This window comes from Saccopteryx leptura, chromosome X (assembly GCF_036850995.1).
Source record: "Saccopteryx leptura isolate mSacLep1 chromosome X, mSacLep1_pri_phased_curated, whole genome shotgun sequence".
Lineage (NCBI taxonomy): Eukaryota > Metazoa > Chordata > Mammalia > Chiroptera > Emballonuridae > Saccopteryx > Saccopteryx leptura.
Genome location: NC_089516.1, coordinates 48,085,310 through 48,105,466, shown reverse-complemented (window position 1 = coordinate 48,105,466; position 20,157 = coordinate 48,085,310). Strand labels below are relative to the sequence as shown.

Genomic DNA, 20,157 nt, shown 5'->3' with positions numbered 1-20,157 from the left:
TCACTTTCTAAAGAACAATATAAATGAACAAACAATACAGAAAAAGACTCATAGATACTGAAAACAGACTGACAGTTGCCAGAGGGGAGGAGGCTGGGGGACTGGGTAAAAAAGACAAAGGATTGAGAAATATACAGTGGTGGTTATAAAATAGTCATAGGGATGTAAAGTACAGCATAGGAAACATAGTCAATAATATTGTAATAACTATGCACGGTGCCAGGTGGGTACTGGAAATATAGGGTGGATTACTGTGTAAATTATAATTGTCTGATGACTAAACTATACACCTGAAACTAATACAAAATAATATTGAATGGAAACTATAATTTAAAATAATTAATTAATGTGGTACATATATATATATATATACACAATGGAATATTACTCAGCCATTAATATGATGACATATTGCCATTTATATAACATAGATGGGCCTTAAGAACAGTATACTAAGTGAAATAAGTAAATCAGAAAAAGCTGGTCCTGGCCAGTTGGCTCAGTGGTAGAGCGTCGGCCTGGTGTGGGGAAGTCCCGGGTTCGATTCCAGGCCAGGGCACACAGGAGAGGCGCCCATCTGCTTCTTCACCCCTCCCCCTCTCCTTCCTCTCGCTCTATTCCCCTCCCGCAGCCGGGGCTCCATTGGAGCAAAAGACGGCCCGGGCGCTGGGGATGGCTCCTTGGCTTCTGCCCCAGGCGCTAGAGTGGCTCTGGTCCCGACAGAGCGACGCGACGCCCCGGTGGGCAGAGCATCGCCCCCTGGTGGGCGTGCTGGGTGGATCCCGGTCCGGCGCATGCGGGAGTCTATCTGACTGCCTCCCCGCTTCCAGCTTCAGAAAAATACAAAAAAAAAAAAAAAAAAAAAAAAAAAGCTAAAAACAGTATGATTTCACACATAGGTGGGATATAAAACTGAGACTCATGGACATAGATAAAAGTGAAGTGGTTACTAGGGAGGGGGATGGGGGGAGGGGAGTAAAGAAAGACAAATACAAAGTGACTGAAAATGATTTTACTTTGGGTGATGGGCACATAGCACAAGCAACAGCTCAGACGCCATAGAGATGTTCACTTGAAATCTATGTACTCTTATTGATAAATGTCACCTCATTAAATTTAACTTTAAAAAATGTGAAAAAGGGCCCTGGCCGGTTGGCTCAGCGGTAGAGCGTCGGCCTGGCGTGCAGGAGTCCCGGCTTCAATTCCCGGCCAGGGCACACAGAAGCGCCCATCTGCTTCTCCACTCCTCCCCCTCTCCTTCTTCTCTGTCTCTCTTCCCCTCCCGCAGCCCAGGCTCCATTGGAGCAAAATGATGGCCTGGGCGCTGGGGATGGCTCTGTGGTCTCTGCCTCAGGCACTAGAATGGTTCTGATGGTGGCAGAGCCACGCCCCAGATGGGCAGAGCATCGCCCCCTGGTGGGCATGCTGGGTGGATCCGGGTCGGGCGCATGCGGGAGTCTGTCTGACTGCCTCCCCGTTTCCAGCTTCGGAAAAATGAAAAAATGTGAAAAAGAAAAAAGAAAGAAAGAAAGGTTGATAATCATTAGCAATAAAGGTAAACATTTGGCGTCTTGCAACCAATGCTCCTGGTCAGAAACAGGAGCAGGGATAACTTTTCTTTGTTGAGGGTACTTTTCTTCTTGAATGTGTTTTTCAGAAGAACTAGCCTTAACATTTACATTAAGGACTCTTATTTCCTCAAATATACTTAATATTTAGTACATATGACATTTTAAGACTGCATTTCTCCTAATATCATGTGACTTACCTGTTTATCAAAAGCTACCCAGGATGGTACTGCACTCCCCATTGCTTTAGGAAATTCACTGTATTTAGGCTTTGGCTTTTGCTCAAGAAACATTTCAGCTATTCCAGATTTACGTTCAGTCGCATGGGATTTATCCATTCCCACCTGTGAACACAAAAGACAACATAAGATGGCCAAATTTACTCTTTAAGACTTTTTTTATTTGTTTTAAAAGGTGAACACAATTTTTCTCATTTGTTTTTCCCATTACAAAATGCACTGAGTGGCAAATAATTATGATCAATTTTTCTCCATAAAGTTGTGTCACATTTTAAATTCAATTCATTTTAACAAATTCGAAACTTTGAAAAGCAATAAGAAAAAACCCAGTGCTCCACTCTATTTATAACATTTTAGAATAACTATTACCACAAATGAACATTTAGAGCATTTGCTTGCTAATTGGTCTATTCTACTTATTTGTAAAGAACGCAAATGGGGGAAAAAGCTCCTCTACTTCAGAGTAAAAATGTGCTTTCCCAAAGAAGTCTCACATTATTTTCACCAAAACAGAATAAAAACTTTTTCTCATTAAAATAAATGTATCGAAAATTCCTCAGAGCTGACATTCTCCTCCTAATTGTAGAACTTTGCCATCGCTCTTTCTCGTTCCTCTCCCATCTTTTCTGGGACTAGGACAGAAAGGTAAAAGCCCAGAATATGCAACCAAGGGCTGGCATAGATGTGGGCCAACATCAACACAAACACACAGCTAGTAGGAAAGTAAAGTAGAAGAATTCCTCTGAATTATGACAAAATGAGTTAGCAAAGTGAAAGGTGTATATGACCTACAGGCTAGCAAGTCCAACTCTAAATATCTTTTGCGTTGTGTACAAGGAGCTATATATATATCAGATGATTTATTATAGCAGTGTTTGTATGAGTGAAAAGTCAGAAACAATCTAAATGTCCACCAATAGCAGAAAAGATACCTCAATTGTGTTTTCTTTATAAAATGGAATATAAATACATAGGTTTAAATTACATATATTTAATATGGACAAATCTCAAAAAAATTCAAGCAAAGAAAATAGGTAGTAGAAGGGCACACAAAATTTGATAATTCCATATATATAAAGTCTGAAAATATTAAAAAATACAGTATTATATATGGATGACATAAGCAGGAAAATGATAAATAACAAATTCAAGATAATATATTCATGGTAATACAATATATGATATAATAAATATATAATAAAATGAACACACATGTACTCCACATCCCTGCAAAAAATATAGCATTTCAGGTACAACTGAAGCCTTCTCTCAGAGTTTATGCCCTTGCCTCCATCTCCAGAGGTAACCACTATCCTGAATTTGCTGCTTGAACTTGAACACTTTGCCAGGATTTTATAAAAGGCAGGTCAATTGCCTCTTGCAAAGCATGATGCACTGGAAGGAAAGTCTGAGAGGGAATTCAAAAATACTCTGTGTTTTCTTGTTTTAAGACAGTCTATTGAATGAGAGAAAATATTTACAAATCATATATCTGATAAGGAGCTAATCTCTAAAATATATAAAGAACTGACACAACCTAATAGCAAAAAGAATCTCAATTTTAAAAAGGGCAAAGGATCCATTTAGACATTTTTCCAAAGAAGACATATAAACAGCCAACAAACATATGAAAAGTGCTCAACATCACTAATTATCAGGGAAATTCAAATTAAAACCACAATGAAATATCACCTCACACCAGTTTAAATGGCTATTATAAAAAAATTACAAGGGTTGGCAAGAATAAGGAAAAAAGGAAACTCTCTGCACTGTTGGTGGGAATGCAAACTGGTCCGGCCATTATGAAAAACAATATGGAGGTTCCTCAAAAAAACTAAAAATAGAACTACCATGTGATTCAGCAATTCCACTCCTAGGTATTTATTTGAAAATGAAAACACTAATTTGAAAAATACATGCACTTCCCATGTTCAAATTGTAACTTTTTTTTTTTTTTTTTTTGTATTTTTCTGAAGCTAGAAACTGGGAGAGACAGTCAGACAGACTCCCGCATGCGCCCGACCGGGATCCACCCCGCACGACCACCAAGGGCAACGCTCTGCCCACCAGGGGGCGATGCTCTGCCCCTCCGGGGCGTCGCTCTGCCGCGACCAGAGCCACCCTAGCGCCTGGGGCAGAGGCCAAGGAGCCATCCCCAGCGCCCGGGCCATCCTTGCTCCAATGGAGCCTCGGCTGCGGGAGGGGAGGAGAGAGATAGAGAGGAAGGAGAGGGGGAGGGGTGGAGAAGCAGATGGGCGCTTCTCCTGTGTGCCCTGGCCGGGAATCGAACCTGGGACTTTTGCACGCCAGGCCAACGCTCTACCACTGAGCCAACCGGCCAGGGCCTTGTAACATTTTTTACAATAGCCAAGACATGGAAACAACTTAAGTGTCCATCAATAGACAAATAGATAAGAAAACATGGTACATATAATAGAATATTATTCGTCCACAAAAAAGAATGAAATCTTACAATTTGCAAAAACATGGGTGGACCTTGAGGGCATTATGTTAAGTAAAATAAGTCAGACAGACAAAGACAAATGTATGATCTTGTTTATATGTGGAGTCTGAAAAAAAAAAAGCTCACAGACACTCAGAAAAGATAGGTGGTTATAAGAGGTGGAGGGAGGGTTGGGGGTGGTGGATGAAATAAGTAAAGGGGGTCAAAGGTACAAACTTCCCGTTATAAAATATATAAGTTGTGGGATGTAATGTACAGCAAAGTGACTATATTTAACAACTCCGTATTGTATATTTGAAAGTTGTTAAGAAAATAAATCTTAAAAGTTCACAAGAAAAAAATTTTGTAACTCTGTGGTAACAGATATTAACTAGATTTATTATACTGATTATTTTGCAATATATACAAATACTGAATCATTATATTGTACACCTGCAACTAACATGTTATATATCAATTGAACCTCAATGAAAATAAAAAAATTAACTATTCAATATCAAAAAGAAAAGGCCTCATTTCCTCTTATAGTGAAGGCAGCCTGGAAGAAAGGGGAAGGGCCTGAGTAGCCTTGCCAAGCAGAGCCAGACAAAAACAGCTTCCCTGAGCAGATGAACAGCCCCGGTCAGAGGCTGGGGGAAGAAAACTAGAGGCAGTGATTAGGATGGTAAGATGCAGATTGGCTCTGTTCCTTTGAGAATCCATCCCCAGCACCTCAATCAGCCCCCACATCCTCTCACACTCACACACACACACACACACACACACACACACACACACACTCAGGTTACCACAAGTCTGTTCCAAATTGCTCATAACAAAGCAAAATGTTGGGCTGGTTAAAATAAGTGTTGGAATAACACAATTTTACATCAGTGTTCTTTCCTTCTTTTAAAGTAAGTAATTTTGGGTAATCACAAACCTGGTCAAACAAGTAAGTGTTTCTTAAGCATTTACTATATCCCTAGCTTTGTACCAGCTATAACTAGTTAAAATAAGCATAAGACTCAATCTTTGCCCTAAAGAAGAGACCCACAATTTTGCTGATGAGGCAATATTTAGATATGTAAAAAAAAAGCTAAAAAAACAGTTTAAGCCCTGGCTGGTTAGCTCAGCAGTAGAGCGTCGGCCTGGCGTGCAGGAGTCCTGGGTTCGATTCCCAGCCAGGGCACACAGGAGAAGCGCCCATCTGCTTCTCCACCCCTCCCCCTCTCCTTCTTCTCTGTCTCTCTCTTCCCCTTCCGCAGCTGAGGCTCCATTGGAGCAAAGATTGCCTGGGCGCTGAGGATGGCTCTGTGGCCTCTGCCTCAGGCACTAGAATGGCTCTGGATGCAACAGAGTGACGCCCCAGAGGGGCAGAGCATCGCCCCCTGGTGGGCATGCCAGGTGGATCCCGGTCGGGCGCATGCGGGAGTCTGTCTGACTGCCTCCCCATTTCCAGCTTCGGAAAAATGAAAAAAAAAATAATAAAAATAAAAAAACATTTTAACTATCATTTTTGACCACTTTCTATGAGCTAGACCCTTTACTAAGGGCTTTATATACATTACTCAACTTCACCATCACAAAGCTAGTTGACAGGTGTTATTACTGACACGTTATCAATGAGGAAACCAAGGCAGAGAGAGGTCAACTAGCACACCCACAATTACATGGTAATTAGTGGAGACTGCATCTGAACCTAAGTTCATGTGACCCTACACTCTGGTAAGTTTATTACCCAGAGTTGTATACTGCCAGGCTGGAGTAGTAGTGTTGAAGTGCTGTAGGTAAATGGATACTGTCTTGGAGGAATGGGATGAATTAGGAGAGAAGAGACAAGGGTGTTCCAAAAAGGGTTATGAATGATGCACTGTGGCTGAACTGACAACACTTAGTGTGAGGGGCAAGAGAGGGCAAGGTTAATAAAAAAGAAAAGTTCTGGTTTGGAAGGGGGATGAGGTAGAGTAGAATATGTAAGGTCTATATTATGGAAAGCATCACATTTAAATGCCATATACATATAAAACTCTCCTTGAGCAAAGATGAAATATTATAAAAGGGTGTCTAGATGGACTTAAAACCATTTTAGAGTCATCACATTGTCAAGATTTAGAAAGCTAGATAATACTGAGGGTTGGAGAGAATATGGGGAAAGAGGAAACCAAGTACTTTGTTGATTGGCCAGTTAACTATCCTTCTGAGTAGCAATGCGGTACTTCGCAGAATTAGGGATGGTATTCTTTATGATTCAAGAATCTCACTCTCGGATATATACTTCAGAAAAATTCTCATGGTAGCCAATAAATGAATATGTGTGAGAACGTGTTAGTATTTGAGGGAAGTTGGAGGCAAGCTAGACATCCATGGTGATGAAATGGATAAGAAAATATGGTTTAATGGATAAGTACACTACAGTGGGTGTTAACTTCACCTCATTTCTTAGAAGCAATAAACCACATGTATTAACTCAGGCTGCCATAACAAAATTCCATAGAATGGGTGGCTTAAACAATGGGAATTTAATTCTGGAGAAGATCAAGGCACTGGTCCAAGATCAAGGCACTGGTCAATTGCCCAGTGTGGGCTCTCTTCCTGGCTTGAAAACTACCAACTTCTCAAAGTGTCCCCACTTGGAAGTGAAAGAAAGAGCTCTCTGGTGTCTCTTTTCTTTTTTTATTCCTTTTTTTTTTTTGTGATAGATGCAGGGAGAGACAGAAAGACAGGAACATCGAACTCTTCCTGTATGTGCCCTGCCCAGGGATCGAACCAGCAACCTCTGCGTTTCAGGATGATGCCCCAACCAACTGAGCTATCTGGTGAGGGCTTCTGGTGTCTCTTCCTAATTAGAGCAATAATTTCATCATGGGATCCTTACCCTCATAATCTCATCTAAAATATAATTACCTCCCAAGGCTTCAAATCTTATCACACTGGGGTTTGTGTTTCAACATAAATTTTTTTGGGGAAGACAAAATTTATTCCATAGCATCAGATGTGCATATAGCAAACACAGAGAGACCCTTAAGACATATTGTTGGGTGAAAAAACTGTATCTATCACACGTCATTTATATATTTTTTAAAAAACACAAAAATACTACAAATTTTATAAGGACACATACAGACTCAAGAATGTACATCAAAGACATTTGTATGAAATCCTACATAAAGTGGAAAAGGAATGAGATTGGGGATCAGGAATAATGAGGAATAGAAACAAATAAAACACAAGAGAGGCCTTGTACAGATGAATGATATTGTGCCAGAAATGGAGGAACAGAATTAATTCACCTCTTTGCACCCGACATTTGCTTTAGATCAGGGGTCTCAAACTCAACTCAGCATGTGGGCCGCAGAGCAAGATCACAGCCGTTCGGCGGGTCACACTAGGTCTACAAAAGGCAACTGTTACACAACATTTTTCTCACTGCAGTTGAAAACAAAAAAAAATCAGTACAAAATTGTTTGGTGGGCCACATGCGGCCCGCGGGCCGCAAGTTTGAGACCCCTGCTTTAGATTGACAGCTGTCAGAGGGGAGGGGGTCGGGGGGCTGGATGAAAGAAGGTGAAGACACAAACAACAGTGTGGTAACAGCCAGAACAAAAGGAGAGTAGGGGGTAGGTGGAGGCGGGCAAAGGGGGGATAAATGGAGATAGAAAGAGATTTTACTTTGGGAAGCAGGATGCAGTATGGAAATGATGTTTTGTTGAGCTGTACACTTGAAACCTATATGGTTTTGTGAACCAATGTCACCCCAATAAATTCAATAAAAATAAAATGACAGATTAGAATGTGGGGTGAAAGGCAAACTAGGCAACCTGCTAATGCAGCTGAGCAGGCACAAGGTGAGAAAGGCTTGCATCAGGGTAAAGATAATGAGAATGGAAAAGAAGAAACATCCTATAAAACAGGGACAGTCACCTATCTTTGGAAAAAGCAAGTTTGAATGTTTTTCCAAATCATTTCAAACTGACACTTTTGTAATATGCAGTAAAATTTGTTATAAGAAATTGAAATAAAAACAGACATAAAGACATGCAAGCCCACTGATCATACTCTTGGACAGCATGACAATGTCAAATTGGTTTATAAGTTTCTAGAAACTCCCAATGTCACAAATTCACATCACCCTTTGGGTAACACTGTTATAGTGGACATCAGGCAAAGAACCCAACATCTGTGGTTGAGTGTGTTAAGAAAGAAAGAGTGATTGATGGGAGGTGACTTGAAAGTTTCATGTCAGCCTCACTTTCATGTTGAAAGGGGGGGGGGCCTGACCAGGCAGTGGCACAGTGGATAGAGCGTCAGAGTGGGATATGGAAGACCCAAGTTCGAGACCCCGAGGTCGCCAGTCTAAGCACGGGCTCATCTGGTTTGAGCAAAAGCTCACAAGCTTGGATCCAAGGTCGCTGGCTTGAGCAAGGGGTCACTCGGTCTGCTGAAGGCCCGCGGTCAGGGCACATATGAGAAAGTAATCAATGAACAACTAAGGTGTCGCAACGAAAAATTGATGATTGATACTTCTCATCTCTCTCCGTTCCTGGCTATCTGTCCCTATCTATCCCTCTCTCTGACTCTCTATCTCTGTCTCTGTAAAAAAAAAAAAAAAAGTGGGTGGGGGAAAAGAAGAGGAAAACAGTGAGGATGAAATACATACTTCCATTACCACCTCCTTAGCCTACATATTGCTGCAGCTCCCAAATATTTTTATAATGAAAGCAACTATTACTAAAACCTTTCCAGAACTCTTGGCTCATGAGTTATGAATTCACAGTCAAATCAAAACCAACAAAACACACACACACAGATATACACACACACTTCTCCTAAAGTTCAGTATAATGCCAATTTTTATTGTCATTCTAATCAACATACCAGACAAAATTTCAATTCTGCACTATCGCAGTATCAACTTAAAATTTCAATTCAAAATTCTATACCTTAAAAACTTATTAGGCCCTGGCCTGTTGGCTCAGTGGTAGAGCGTCAGCCTGGCGTGCAGGGGTCCTGGGTTCGATTCCCGGCCAGGGCACACAGGAGAAGCGCCTATCTGCTTCTCCACCCCTCCCCCTCTCCTTCCTCTCTGTCTCTCTCTTCCCCTCCCGCAGCCAAGGCTCCATTGGAGCAAAGATGGCCCGGGCGCTGGGGATGGCTCCTTGGCCTCTGCCCCAGGCGCTAGAGTGGCTCTGGTCGCAACAGAGCAAGGCCTGGGAGGGGCAGAGCATCACCCCATGGTAGGCAGAGCATAGCCCCTGGTGGGCGTGCCGGGTGGATCCCGGTCCGGCGCAGACAGTCTGTCTGACTGTCTCTCCCCGTTTCCAGCTTCAGAAAAATACAAAAAAAAAAAACAACACAAAAAAAACCTTATTGCTTGAGGATTTGTTTGGTATAATGTAAAAGTCTATAAGGCATCTGTTTCAAATGTTTTTCCTTCCTGACACACACCCATGTTCAAGATCTGCCATTAAAATCCCTTAGAAACATGTCAACATGCCTTTTGCCCTAGTGACTATGAAGTGGTACTCTGTCTCAGTCCAAAGATAAGAGGCAAATGTCTTATGAAATGATAATATCAGGAACGAACAACCCCCAGATCAAGTGCCTCTTGGTATCTCAACTCTTTGGGTCCTACCCCACTGATGATACTGCTATTGAAAAAAGAGCAGTCAAATCCAGACTTCCCTTGATGTTTTACATCAAATTAATAGCTTATACCACCATCCCTTCTATGTTGCTAAAAATTGGAAGAGCAATTTTATCACATGCTTGGATTGATTAATGAATAATCAATAAGTTATCAGGGCCACTATAGAAACCACAAAGCTAACTCAAACTGAGAAGCAGGCTATAGTCATCAGCATGAGTTGTTTATCCATTAATTATCTCTTTTTCAGAGCTCCAGCACATCAGAATCTCTGTTTCTTTCTAGGCTGCACTACAATACCCAGATGCTTAAGGCAAAAGCAGAAAGGGTGAGGTGCTTCCTAAGAACATGATAGCTCTTTAGGGCCACCATGAGTTAGAGATCTATTTTTGCAGTGTGAATATCATTCTTATAGCCATAATAATTAACATGTTCTAAGTACTTTGAAAGCATTGAATTCTTTTAATCCTCAGAGGAGATATCTGAGTATTCTTTATCATTATCCCCATTTTATAGGTGGGGAGATTTAGGCACAGAGAGTTTAAGTAATTTTCCCAAGCTCACTCAACTAGTATAAGTAATGAATCCAGGATGTAAACTCAATGCCTGAGACCTTAAGCATTAGGCCTCACATTGATTGTGCCCTCTCAGAGAAAAATAATAGACATTCCCTTGTTTAAGTCATTAAGTTTCAATTAACATTTTTGCTTTTGACAAACATCATAAAAACACCCACCACCATGACCTAGGAGGGAGGGATTAGATCAGATCATTGTACTTAAACTCAATTCCTTAAAAGCAGGACAGATATTAGAGAGTGCTGTAGAAACCCTTTTACAGCCACCAGCAGTTATTGGAAATGTGGGAACTGAAGAGAGTCAGTTAATAATTCATATTTCAATATACATTAACAATACATTTTAACTATTGTTGAGGGGAATGGAAAATATGACATAGAATTACATAAAACTATCATTCTTAGATACTGCTGCCTGAAGAGATTGGGGACTAATTTGCTTTTGTTCCATGACTAGATTTTTCTTCCCTTCATATCATATTTATTTTAGAAATTCACTTTTTCTTTTCTTCTTTTCTGTACTTTTATAGAGAAAAAATGTCACTCAGTAAGTACTATGAATCTTCAAGAAAAAATAACAATATTGCTTCGGCTACAGTGAATTCATAGAGCCAGGACCATAAGAGGATAAAAGCTATCATAACTTATTAAGAGAGCTAAATCACTCAAAAAGAAACCCCAACTATAAAAATAAAAAGCTATTTCAAAGAAAACTTCTAACATTTTAAGCTAATTTTCTTTTCTTTCCAAACCTAATTTTGAAAAGTGTTGTGCTCATGATTCTTAGTCATCAACTCAATATAACAATGATGTTTTATATATTTAATAATGTATTTAAATCAGTAGAGTGGAAAATATCATCTAAATCAACAAGCTCTAGAGAGATATGTAGCCCCTTCCTCTGAAGATTCTGATTTTCTTCTCTAAATAATTCAATTCAAAGCACCAATCAAAATAATTCAACTCAAAGCACCAATCAATAAAAAGAATGCTCTTAGTAAGTAATGATTGTGCTAGCATTTTCAGAATTTGCCCCCAAAGTAAACTCAAATTGTACCCCTTCCTCTGTTTCTTAAATCAGAATAGCCTATTCATTTATCGTACATTACTGGCCTATTAAAAGAGACTTACAAAAAAAAAAAAAAAAGAAAGCACGCCAAACACTTCCTCAAAAGTCAGTTAAAATCACTGGCTCACTATAGCTAATTAATAAGTACATACATTCCCAATTTCCTTCTCGCTTGTCAGTTGCCATTTTTAATTCAGAAAAGGCTAAACACTCCATTTGTTTCTTCTGCCTCCTTTTCAGAAGTCTGTTCTAGGATTCTGGAAAAGTCTTTTGTCCTCTTGAGCCAAGAGACAAATGCAGGTAATGCTGCCCCTAGTTCACCTCTTCTTGCCTTGAGATGTATACCTGATGCCTGGAGCTGTAGTAGCTACCTTGGGATCACGGGCATGAAGATGAGGAGAATCGCAAGCTACTGGATCAAAGTTGAAATTTTAAATGTATGCCAGCAGCCACCTACCTCCAGACTTCCTGCTTAGTGAAAAAAATAAATCCTTGCTTATTTAAGCCTCTAGTGCTCAGGTATGCCATTACTTACAGCAGAAAGCATTACAAACTAATGCATGTAGTCTCTAAAAGCTATGCTTTAATGCTTTTATTTTACAGAATAAGATTAAGCGATCTATAGGGTAATTTTCATTGCACATTGAAAAATATAAATCTCTTCTCAAATTTAAGTACAACAAATATTAATAACATTTATCACCTTCGCTAACTTAAGTAATGTATTTGAGAGTAATTCTAGATTCATAAAGAGGGGTAACTGGTTACACTGATAAGGCTAGAAAAACTTAAAAGCTAAAGGCAACTATGTGTTATCTAAACATGGGCAGTGCATACGGAGATGGAAACCAGGAGTTAATGATCTGGCCTACTATCTGCTTTATGGATATTATGAAGGAAAGTCTACCTCAAGGTAAACCCAGGAAGTTGTTTGTGGGATGAAAGTTCGTAAGTGTGATAAGCATGTGTGTTTGTGTGTTTGTGTTGGGAGTAGGCAGGCTTCAGTGAGTTTCTTGTAACACTCAAGTTCAGCACACCTGTAATAATACATTGTCTGTAGCAGCATGTGATACAAGCTAATGGTCAAAGAAGGTGGCACCAGAAAACAAAGTACCTGCAACATGGTACACAATCATATCTGACCTCCCTCTCCCCCCCAGCAAAGAGTCTGTGGGCTTTGGGATTATGGGACATTTGGGTAAGAGCTATGGATTCAAAACTCCTCAGTCAGAGTTGAAGGGTGAGATACAAGTGCAACACAGCTTCCAGATATACGTGGTGAATTGCTCAAGACTTTCAGGGACAGAAGCAGCCTTGTCCCATAGCTGTGAGGACAATGATGATAGAAGCCCAAAGATGGGAGAGAGTGGTGATTGTGCAATTATGCTGTGTTTAGAACTGGAAACTGGAAACTGAACATCTTCATCAACAGTTCCTGATTGCACAAGAGCGTGTATTGAAACTCATGAAAATAATATTTTAAAGTGGAAAAGGTATAGGGACTTCAGTGAAAGTGAAGTTTACATACTTCATTTTAAATAGAAAAACACTAATAGCAATAGACTACAGCTTATATGAACTATATAAACATATATATGGCTTATATAAACAATATATAAATATACATATAATATATAAATACACACATATATATAGTAATATCCAGAACTGTGAAAATGATACTAAAAGACATGCTCAAAAATACTATAAGTAAATCAAGATGGAACGTTTAAAAAGGTGAAAGATTTATACAATCTGAAGAGAAACCAGAGTACCAAGATGGAATTTAAAAGGTACCGTATTTTCCCATATATAAGATACATCATTTTTCAAAAAGTTTTAGGTCTAAAAACTGGGTGTGTCTTATACAGAGTTTGTAGTTTTTTTGCTTGCATTTCCCACCTTTTTGCACTTGTTTTTGCACTCATTGTTGAAGATAGTAATTCGTCATCAGACACAGATGAGGACAAGCTAATGGATGAGAGTTTTGACAGTGATGAGGAGTTATATGAATTTTATGATGAATAAAACTGGAGTTCAATAACTTTATGTAATACATTTTTTTTCAAATTTTGGGCCCCTAATTTAAGGTACATCTTAAACATGGGGAAATATGGTATTCTAGTAACCCACAGGAAAGCAAGAAAAGAAAAACAGAAGATAAAACGGAAAGCAGATAATAATGTATCAGACATAAGCATTAATATATCAATAACCACCTTGAATGTAAATAATCTAAATACATTAATCAAGAAACAGATTTGCAGAATGGATTTTAAAAAACATGACCAATTATACACTATTCATAGGAAACTGACTCCAAATTCAATGACATAGGTCAGTTGAAATTAAAAGGATGAAAAAAGATATACCAGGAAAATACTAATTTTAAAAAAGCAAGAATGGCTATATCTGGATAAACTAGATTTCAGAGCAAAGACATTCACTCGAGAAAAGTGGGACACTACATAAGGATAAATGAATTGATCCACCAGGAAGATATAAAAATTATGTATATATGCACTAAACAATAGAACTTCAAAATATATGAAGTGAAACCTATAGAGCAGAAAGAGAAATAAACAAACCCACAATTATAGATGGGCCTGCAATAATCCTCTCAACAACTAAGAGAACATAATTGACATATACACAACACTCCATCCAAACACAGCAGAATACATATTACTTCCAAGTGTGCATGGAATATTCACCAAGATATACCATACTATATAAAAGAAATTTCAAAAAATGTATCATAATTTATCATTATCAGACCATAAAAGAAATTTTAAAAAATTTAAAAGAAATAAAATCATATGTGTTATAATCTTTGATGATAATGAAATCAAATTAGAAATCAATAACAGAAAGATAACAGGAAATCTCCAAATGCTTGAAAATTGAACAACACACTGCTAAATAGTCTATGGGTCAAAGAGAAATCCTTAAAAGAAATGTTAAAGACTAGAACTGAAAGAAAATGAAAATACAAAATATCAAAATATGTTGGACACAGCTGACGCAGTGTTGAGAGAAAAATCTTTATCCTTACATTGGAACTGAGAAAAGGACTTAAATCAATAACCTAAGTCCCAACACTTCAAAAAATATATATATAAAAGAGTAAAATAAAATAAAAGCAAACCTAAAGAAATACAAATATCAGAGCCAAAATCAATGAAATTGATGAAAACAAGAGAAAATCAATCAAATGCAAAGCTTGTTCTTAAAATATATCAATAAAGTTGATAAATCTCTAGCAAAACTAAAAAAAATTAAATTATATAAGATACAAATCACCAATATCAGAAATGAAATAGGAGGTATCTTCACAGATGCCATAGGCAATAAAAGTAAGAGAACACTTAGATCGACTTTATGCACATAAAGTCAACTACTTGGAAAAAGTGGACCAATTTCTTAAAACCACAATCTATCAAAACTCAGTCAAGATGAAATAATCTGAATAGACCTACAATCTTTAAGAAACTGAATTTTTAACTAAAAAACAAAAAGGAAACCCCTATTTTCACCTTGCTTTATTCGAAAATTTTACCCAATATTTAAACAAGAATTAATACAAATTTTATGCAATCTCTTACAGAGAATAAGAGACAAGTCTTCCCAACTTATTTTATTAGATCAGTATTATTTTAATGTAAAAACAGACAAGACAGTTCAGAAATAAAACTACAGACCAATATCTCTCATGAACATAGATGTAAAAACGCTCTAGAAAATATTAGCGTGCGGAGGACCCGGGTTCGATTCCCGGCCAGGGCACACAGGAGAAGCGCCCATTTGCTTCTCCACCCCTCCGCCGCACTTTCCTCTCTGTCTCTCTCTTCCCCTCCCGCAGCCAAGGCTCCATTGGAGCAAACATGGCCCGGGCGCTGGGGATGGCTCTGTGGCCTCTACCCCAGGCGCTAGAGTGGCTCTGGTCGCAATATGGCGACGCCCAGGATGGGCAGAGCATCACCCCCTGGTGGGCAGAGCGTCGCCCCACGGTGGCGTGCCGGGTGGATCCCGGTCGGGCGCATGCGGGAGTCTGTCTGACTGTCTCTCCCCGTTTCCAGCTTCAGAAAAAATGGAAAAAAAAAAAAAAGAAAGAAAATATTAGCAAATTGGCCCTGGCTGGTTGGCTCAGCAGTAGAGCGTCGGCCTGGCGTGCAGGAGTCTGGGGTTTGATTCCCGGCCAGGGCACACAGGAGAAGTGCCCATCTGCTTCTCCACCCCTCCCCCCCTCCTTCCTCTCTGTCTCTTTCTTCCCCTCCCGCAGCCGAGGCTCCATTGGAGCAAAAAGATGGCCCGGGCGCTGGGGATGGCTCCTTGGCCTCTGCCCCAGGCGCTAGAGTGGCTCTGGTCACGACAGAGCGACGCCCCGGAGGGGCAGAGCATTGCCCCCTGGTGGGCAGAGCATCGCCCCCTGGTGGGCGTGCCAGGTGGATCCCGGTCGGGCGCATGCGGGAGTCTGTCTGACTGCCTCCCCGTTTCCAGCTTCGGAAAAATGAAAAAAAAAAACAAAGAAAAGAAAATATTAGCAAATTGAGTCCATCAATGTATAAGAAGAATTATATCCTATGACAGAGTGGGATTTATTATGCAAAACTGGATCAACATTCAAAACACAATCAATATAACCCACCAAGTAAAGAAAAAAATTCAAAAGATCATATCAATTAATACAGGTAAATAGATTTGACAAAATCTAACACCCATTCATGATAAAAACTCTCAGCAAGTTATAAAATTACTTGATAAAGAACATCTACAAGAAACTTACAGCTAACATCATCCTTTACAGAAAAAGACTAAAGTTTTTCCCCTAAGGTCAAGAACAAGGCAAGAATGTAGGCTCTCTTCAATCTTATTCAACATATTACCAGAAATTCTGCAATAAGGCTAGAAAAATAAAATAAAAAGAATAAAATAAAATGTAAATGTCTCTATTTGTAGATGACAAGATTATATACATAAAAAATCGCACAATTTTTTTTGGCGGGGAGCCCTTCAATCATAAAAAAAAAATCCCACAGAATTTATAAAAACATATTCCTAAAACTAATAGAGTTCAGCAGGGTCACAAGATACGAGATAAATACACAAAATTCAACCACACTTTTATATACTAACAATGAACATGCAAAACTGAAATTTTAAATATAATGGCATTACAATCACTTTCAGGAAAATTAAATATAAACTTGTACAAGATCTGTAGGCTAAAAATTACAAAATGCTGATAAAAAAATCACAGATGACTTGAAGAAATGTAGAGACATATCATGTTCACAGATTAGACAATATGACATAGTAAAGATGCCAACTTTTCCTCAATTGATCTACAGGTTCAATTAAATTCCTATCAAAATCCTAGTAAAGTTATTTGTAGACATAGGTAAGCTTATTCTAAAATTCATATGGAAATGTATAGACTCAAGACAAAGAAGAATCTTGGCAAAGAAAAATAAAATAGGAGGAATCACTATACCTGATCTTAGAATTCATTATATTACTACAGTAAAACAGTATGTCATTGGTAGAGGGACAAACACATAGATCAATGGAACAAATCAGAGAATACAGAAAGAGACCCACACAAATATGCTTTTGTTCTGTTTTGTTTTTTTACAAAGGTGCAAAAGCAATTCAATGGATGAAAGACAGCCCTCTCAACAAATGGTGCTGCAGTAATTGGATATCCAAGGGATAATTAAATTAATCATGGTCTAAATCTCATACCTTACACAAAAATTAACTCAAAATAGATGACAATCTTAAACATAAAATGTAAAACTGTAAAAATTTTAGGACAAAACATAGGATAAAATTTCAGGATCTAGGGCTAGGCAGAGAATTCTTAGAATTAATACCAAAAGCACAACCCATAAAAGGGAAAATTGATTAACTGGACCTCATCAAAATTAGAAACATTTTTGTTCTACAAAAGAAAGTTAACAGGTTCACCTGACCAGGCAGTGATGCAGTGGATAGAGCATCAAACTGGTATGCTAAGGACCCAGGTTTGAAAGCCTGAGGTTGCAAGCTTGAGCGCAGGCTCACCGGTTTGAGTATGGGGTCACCGGCTTGGGCGTGGGATCATAGACATGAACCCATGGTCACTGGCTTGAGCCCAAAGGTTGCTAGCTTGAAGCTCAAGGTCGCTGGCTTGAGCAAGGGGTTACTGGCTCAGCTGGAGTCCCCAAGTCAAGGAAAATATGAGAAAGCAATCAATGAACAACTAAAGTGCCGCAACAAAATTTAAAAAAAGGAAAGCTAACAGGATGAAAAGACAAGCTACAAACTGAGAGGAAATATGTTTGAAGCACATCTTAGACAAAGAGCTAGTATCTGAAATGTATAATTTCTCAAATATCAACAGTTAAAACAAAGAATCCAAGTAGAAGCAGGAAAAAGACATAAACAGGTCCTGGCTAGTTAGCTCAGTTGGTTAACAGTGTCCTCACAAAACGGCAGGTTGTATGTTTGACACACCTCCCCTCCCCGGTCAGGGTACATAGGGCATAGGGGAAGCAGTCAGTGAATGTGCTACTGAATGGAACAACAAATGAATGCTTCTCTTCCCTCTCTCTTCCTTTTCCCTTTCCTCTCCCTTCTCTCTCCCTTCCTCTCCTATCTCTAAAAAACAAAACAAAATAAAACAAAAAACAAAACAAAAAAATTAAACCCTGGCCAGATATCAATTGGTTGGAGTGCCATCCCAGAGAGTGGATATTGTCGGTTTGATTCCCCAGTCAGGGCACATACAGGAACAGCACCAGCCTCTCTCTCAAAAAAAAAGATGTCAACAGACATTTCACTAAGGTGGATATACAGATGGTAAATAAGTACATGAAAAGATATTTAAGTCATCAGCCATCAGATATGCCAATTAAACCCACAATGAGATATCACTACACACCTATCAGACAGCTAAAATTAAAAAAGTGACAATACTAAATAAATGTTGCCTAGGATGTGAATAAACTGGATGACTCATATACTGCTGCTGGGAATGTAAAATGGTACATTCACTCTCAAAAATATAAATATTTTTTCATAAAATTACATGTGCAATTATTATATGATCTAGCAATTGCATTCTTGAACATTTATCTCAGAAAATGAAACACATGTTCATGCAGAAAATGAAAACACATGTTCATGCTTGACAGGCGGTGGCGCAGTGGATAGAATATTGGACATGGATGCAGAGGACCCAGGTTCAAAACCCTGAGGTTGCCGGCTTGAGCACAGGCTCACCAGCTTGAGCGTAGGGCAGCTGTCTTGAGCATGGGATCATAGACATGACCCCATGGTCACTGGCTTGAGCCCAAGGTCACTGGCATGAGCAAGGGGTCACTGGCTCAGCTGTAGCCCCCAAGTCAAGGCAAATATGAGAAAGCAATCAATGAACAACAACTAAAATGCCGCAACAACTAGTTGATAGTTCATACTTCTCATTTCTCTTTCACAAAAAAAAAAAAAACTCAAATAAACAAAAAAAAACCCAAAACAAAACAAAAAACCTCCAAACTAGGTGTGTCTCTGTATAAATGAACCCTTATCTATCTGCCCCCTACCAGCTTTGAGAGTGCCAGGTTTTTTCAATTTAATAACTGAAACTGTATTTAGCTCTTTCACACAAGGCTGTGAGAACAGGTTGCCTGGAAGAAACGCAGTTTCACTACTGAGACTATGTAGCTCTGACCAATGCCTCAGTTTCCTCAATTGTAAAATGGGAATAAAAATAGTGCTGAATACAAAGAGATGTTGGGAACATCAAATGCCATGTAAAGTTATTAAAGCGCAGCACCTCACACATCTTAAACGCTCATAGTTGCTTGTTACCATCACCACCATCTACTACCTCCAAGGGTCCTCCCACCTCTAAGGACTGTACTTATGTTATCTAATGTAGGAAAAGAATTCAGACGCAGTTGGAGAAATGGGGAAAGGAAAAGCAGAGAGTAAGGGTTCCGCCAGCCTACAAGTTTGATCCAAGTTATGCCCAATTCACAGAAGGAAAAGCAAGAGGCAGGAGTCTTCAGTAAAGTTCGAGGAGGTGGCCACACCTAGTACCCCAGACCCCTACCACGACCTCAGACCTACTGCGCCCTCACTACTCACGTTGCGTCTTAACTTATAGCCGGGCAGCAGCGGCAGGGCCATGGCTCTAAGTGTCTGAGGGTTAAGGGTCCGAGAAGAAAGGGGCCAGCAGGCAGCCACAGCGTGGCTATCGCTTTGTTTGACACCCCTCCCCCCGCCACACCACCGCCACTACGTTACCTGGAAACGGGAGGTGGCGTCACAAACGAGGGTGGGGCTGCAGCGGGTCTGGGGCTCGGGACGGGGCCGGATGAGGGGCGGGGCTGGTTGAGGGGGGGGGGGAGGATGAGGGGCGGGGCTAAGCAGGAAGCCCCACGTGCACCTCCTTCCCTACATGCCCCTTTTCCGCACGCGCCCACGCACTCAGCCGGGTGGCGGTTTCCCGAGGCTTTTTTTTCCAGACGCTTTGTGCGCACACAAAGACGTACAGTCACACTGTTCCCTGTACCCGCCGCTTTCTAGTTTTAACACCTTTATAGAGTTCAAATCCTTTCATGGACTTCAA

At 39.7% G+C, this 20,157-nt stretch overlaps 1 protein-coding gene across 2 annotated transcripts in view; it reads right to left on the bottom strand.

Annotated features, from left to right (window-relative positions):
* EFHC2 (EF-hand domain containing 2) overlaps positions 1-19,895 on the bottom strand; it is a 255,364-nt gene extending 235,469 nt beyond the window's left edge. The window contains exons 1-2 of one of the 2 annotated variants that reach the window (XM_066356706.1): positions 19,833-19,895; positions 1,769-1,912 (exon numbers count right to left, since the gene is read on the bottom strand). In XM_066356706.1, the coding sequence (XP_066212803.1) occupies positions 1,769-1,906 (138 nt within the window). In that variant the 5' untranslated portion in view covers positions 1,907-1,912; positions 19,833-19,895. Of the gene's footprint in view, positions 1-1,768; positions 1,913-19,673; positions 19,774-19,832 lie in introns of those variants that run through there. The other variant, XM_066356705.1, reaches the window with a different exon arrangement.
* Between the last annotated feature and the right edge of the window lie 262 nt (positions 19,896-20,157).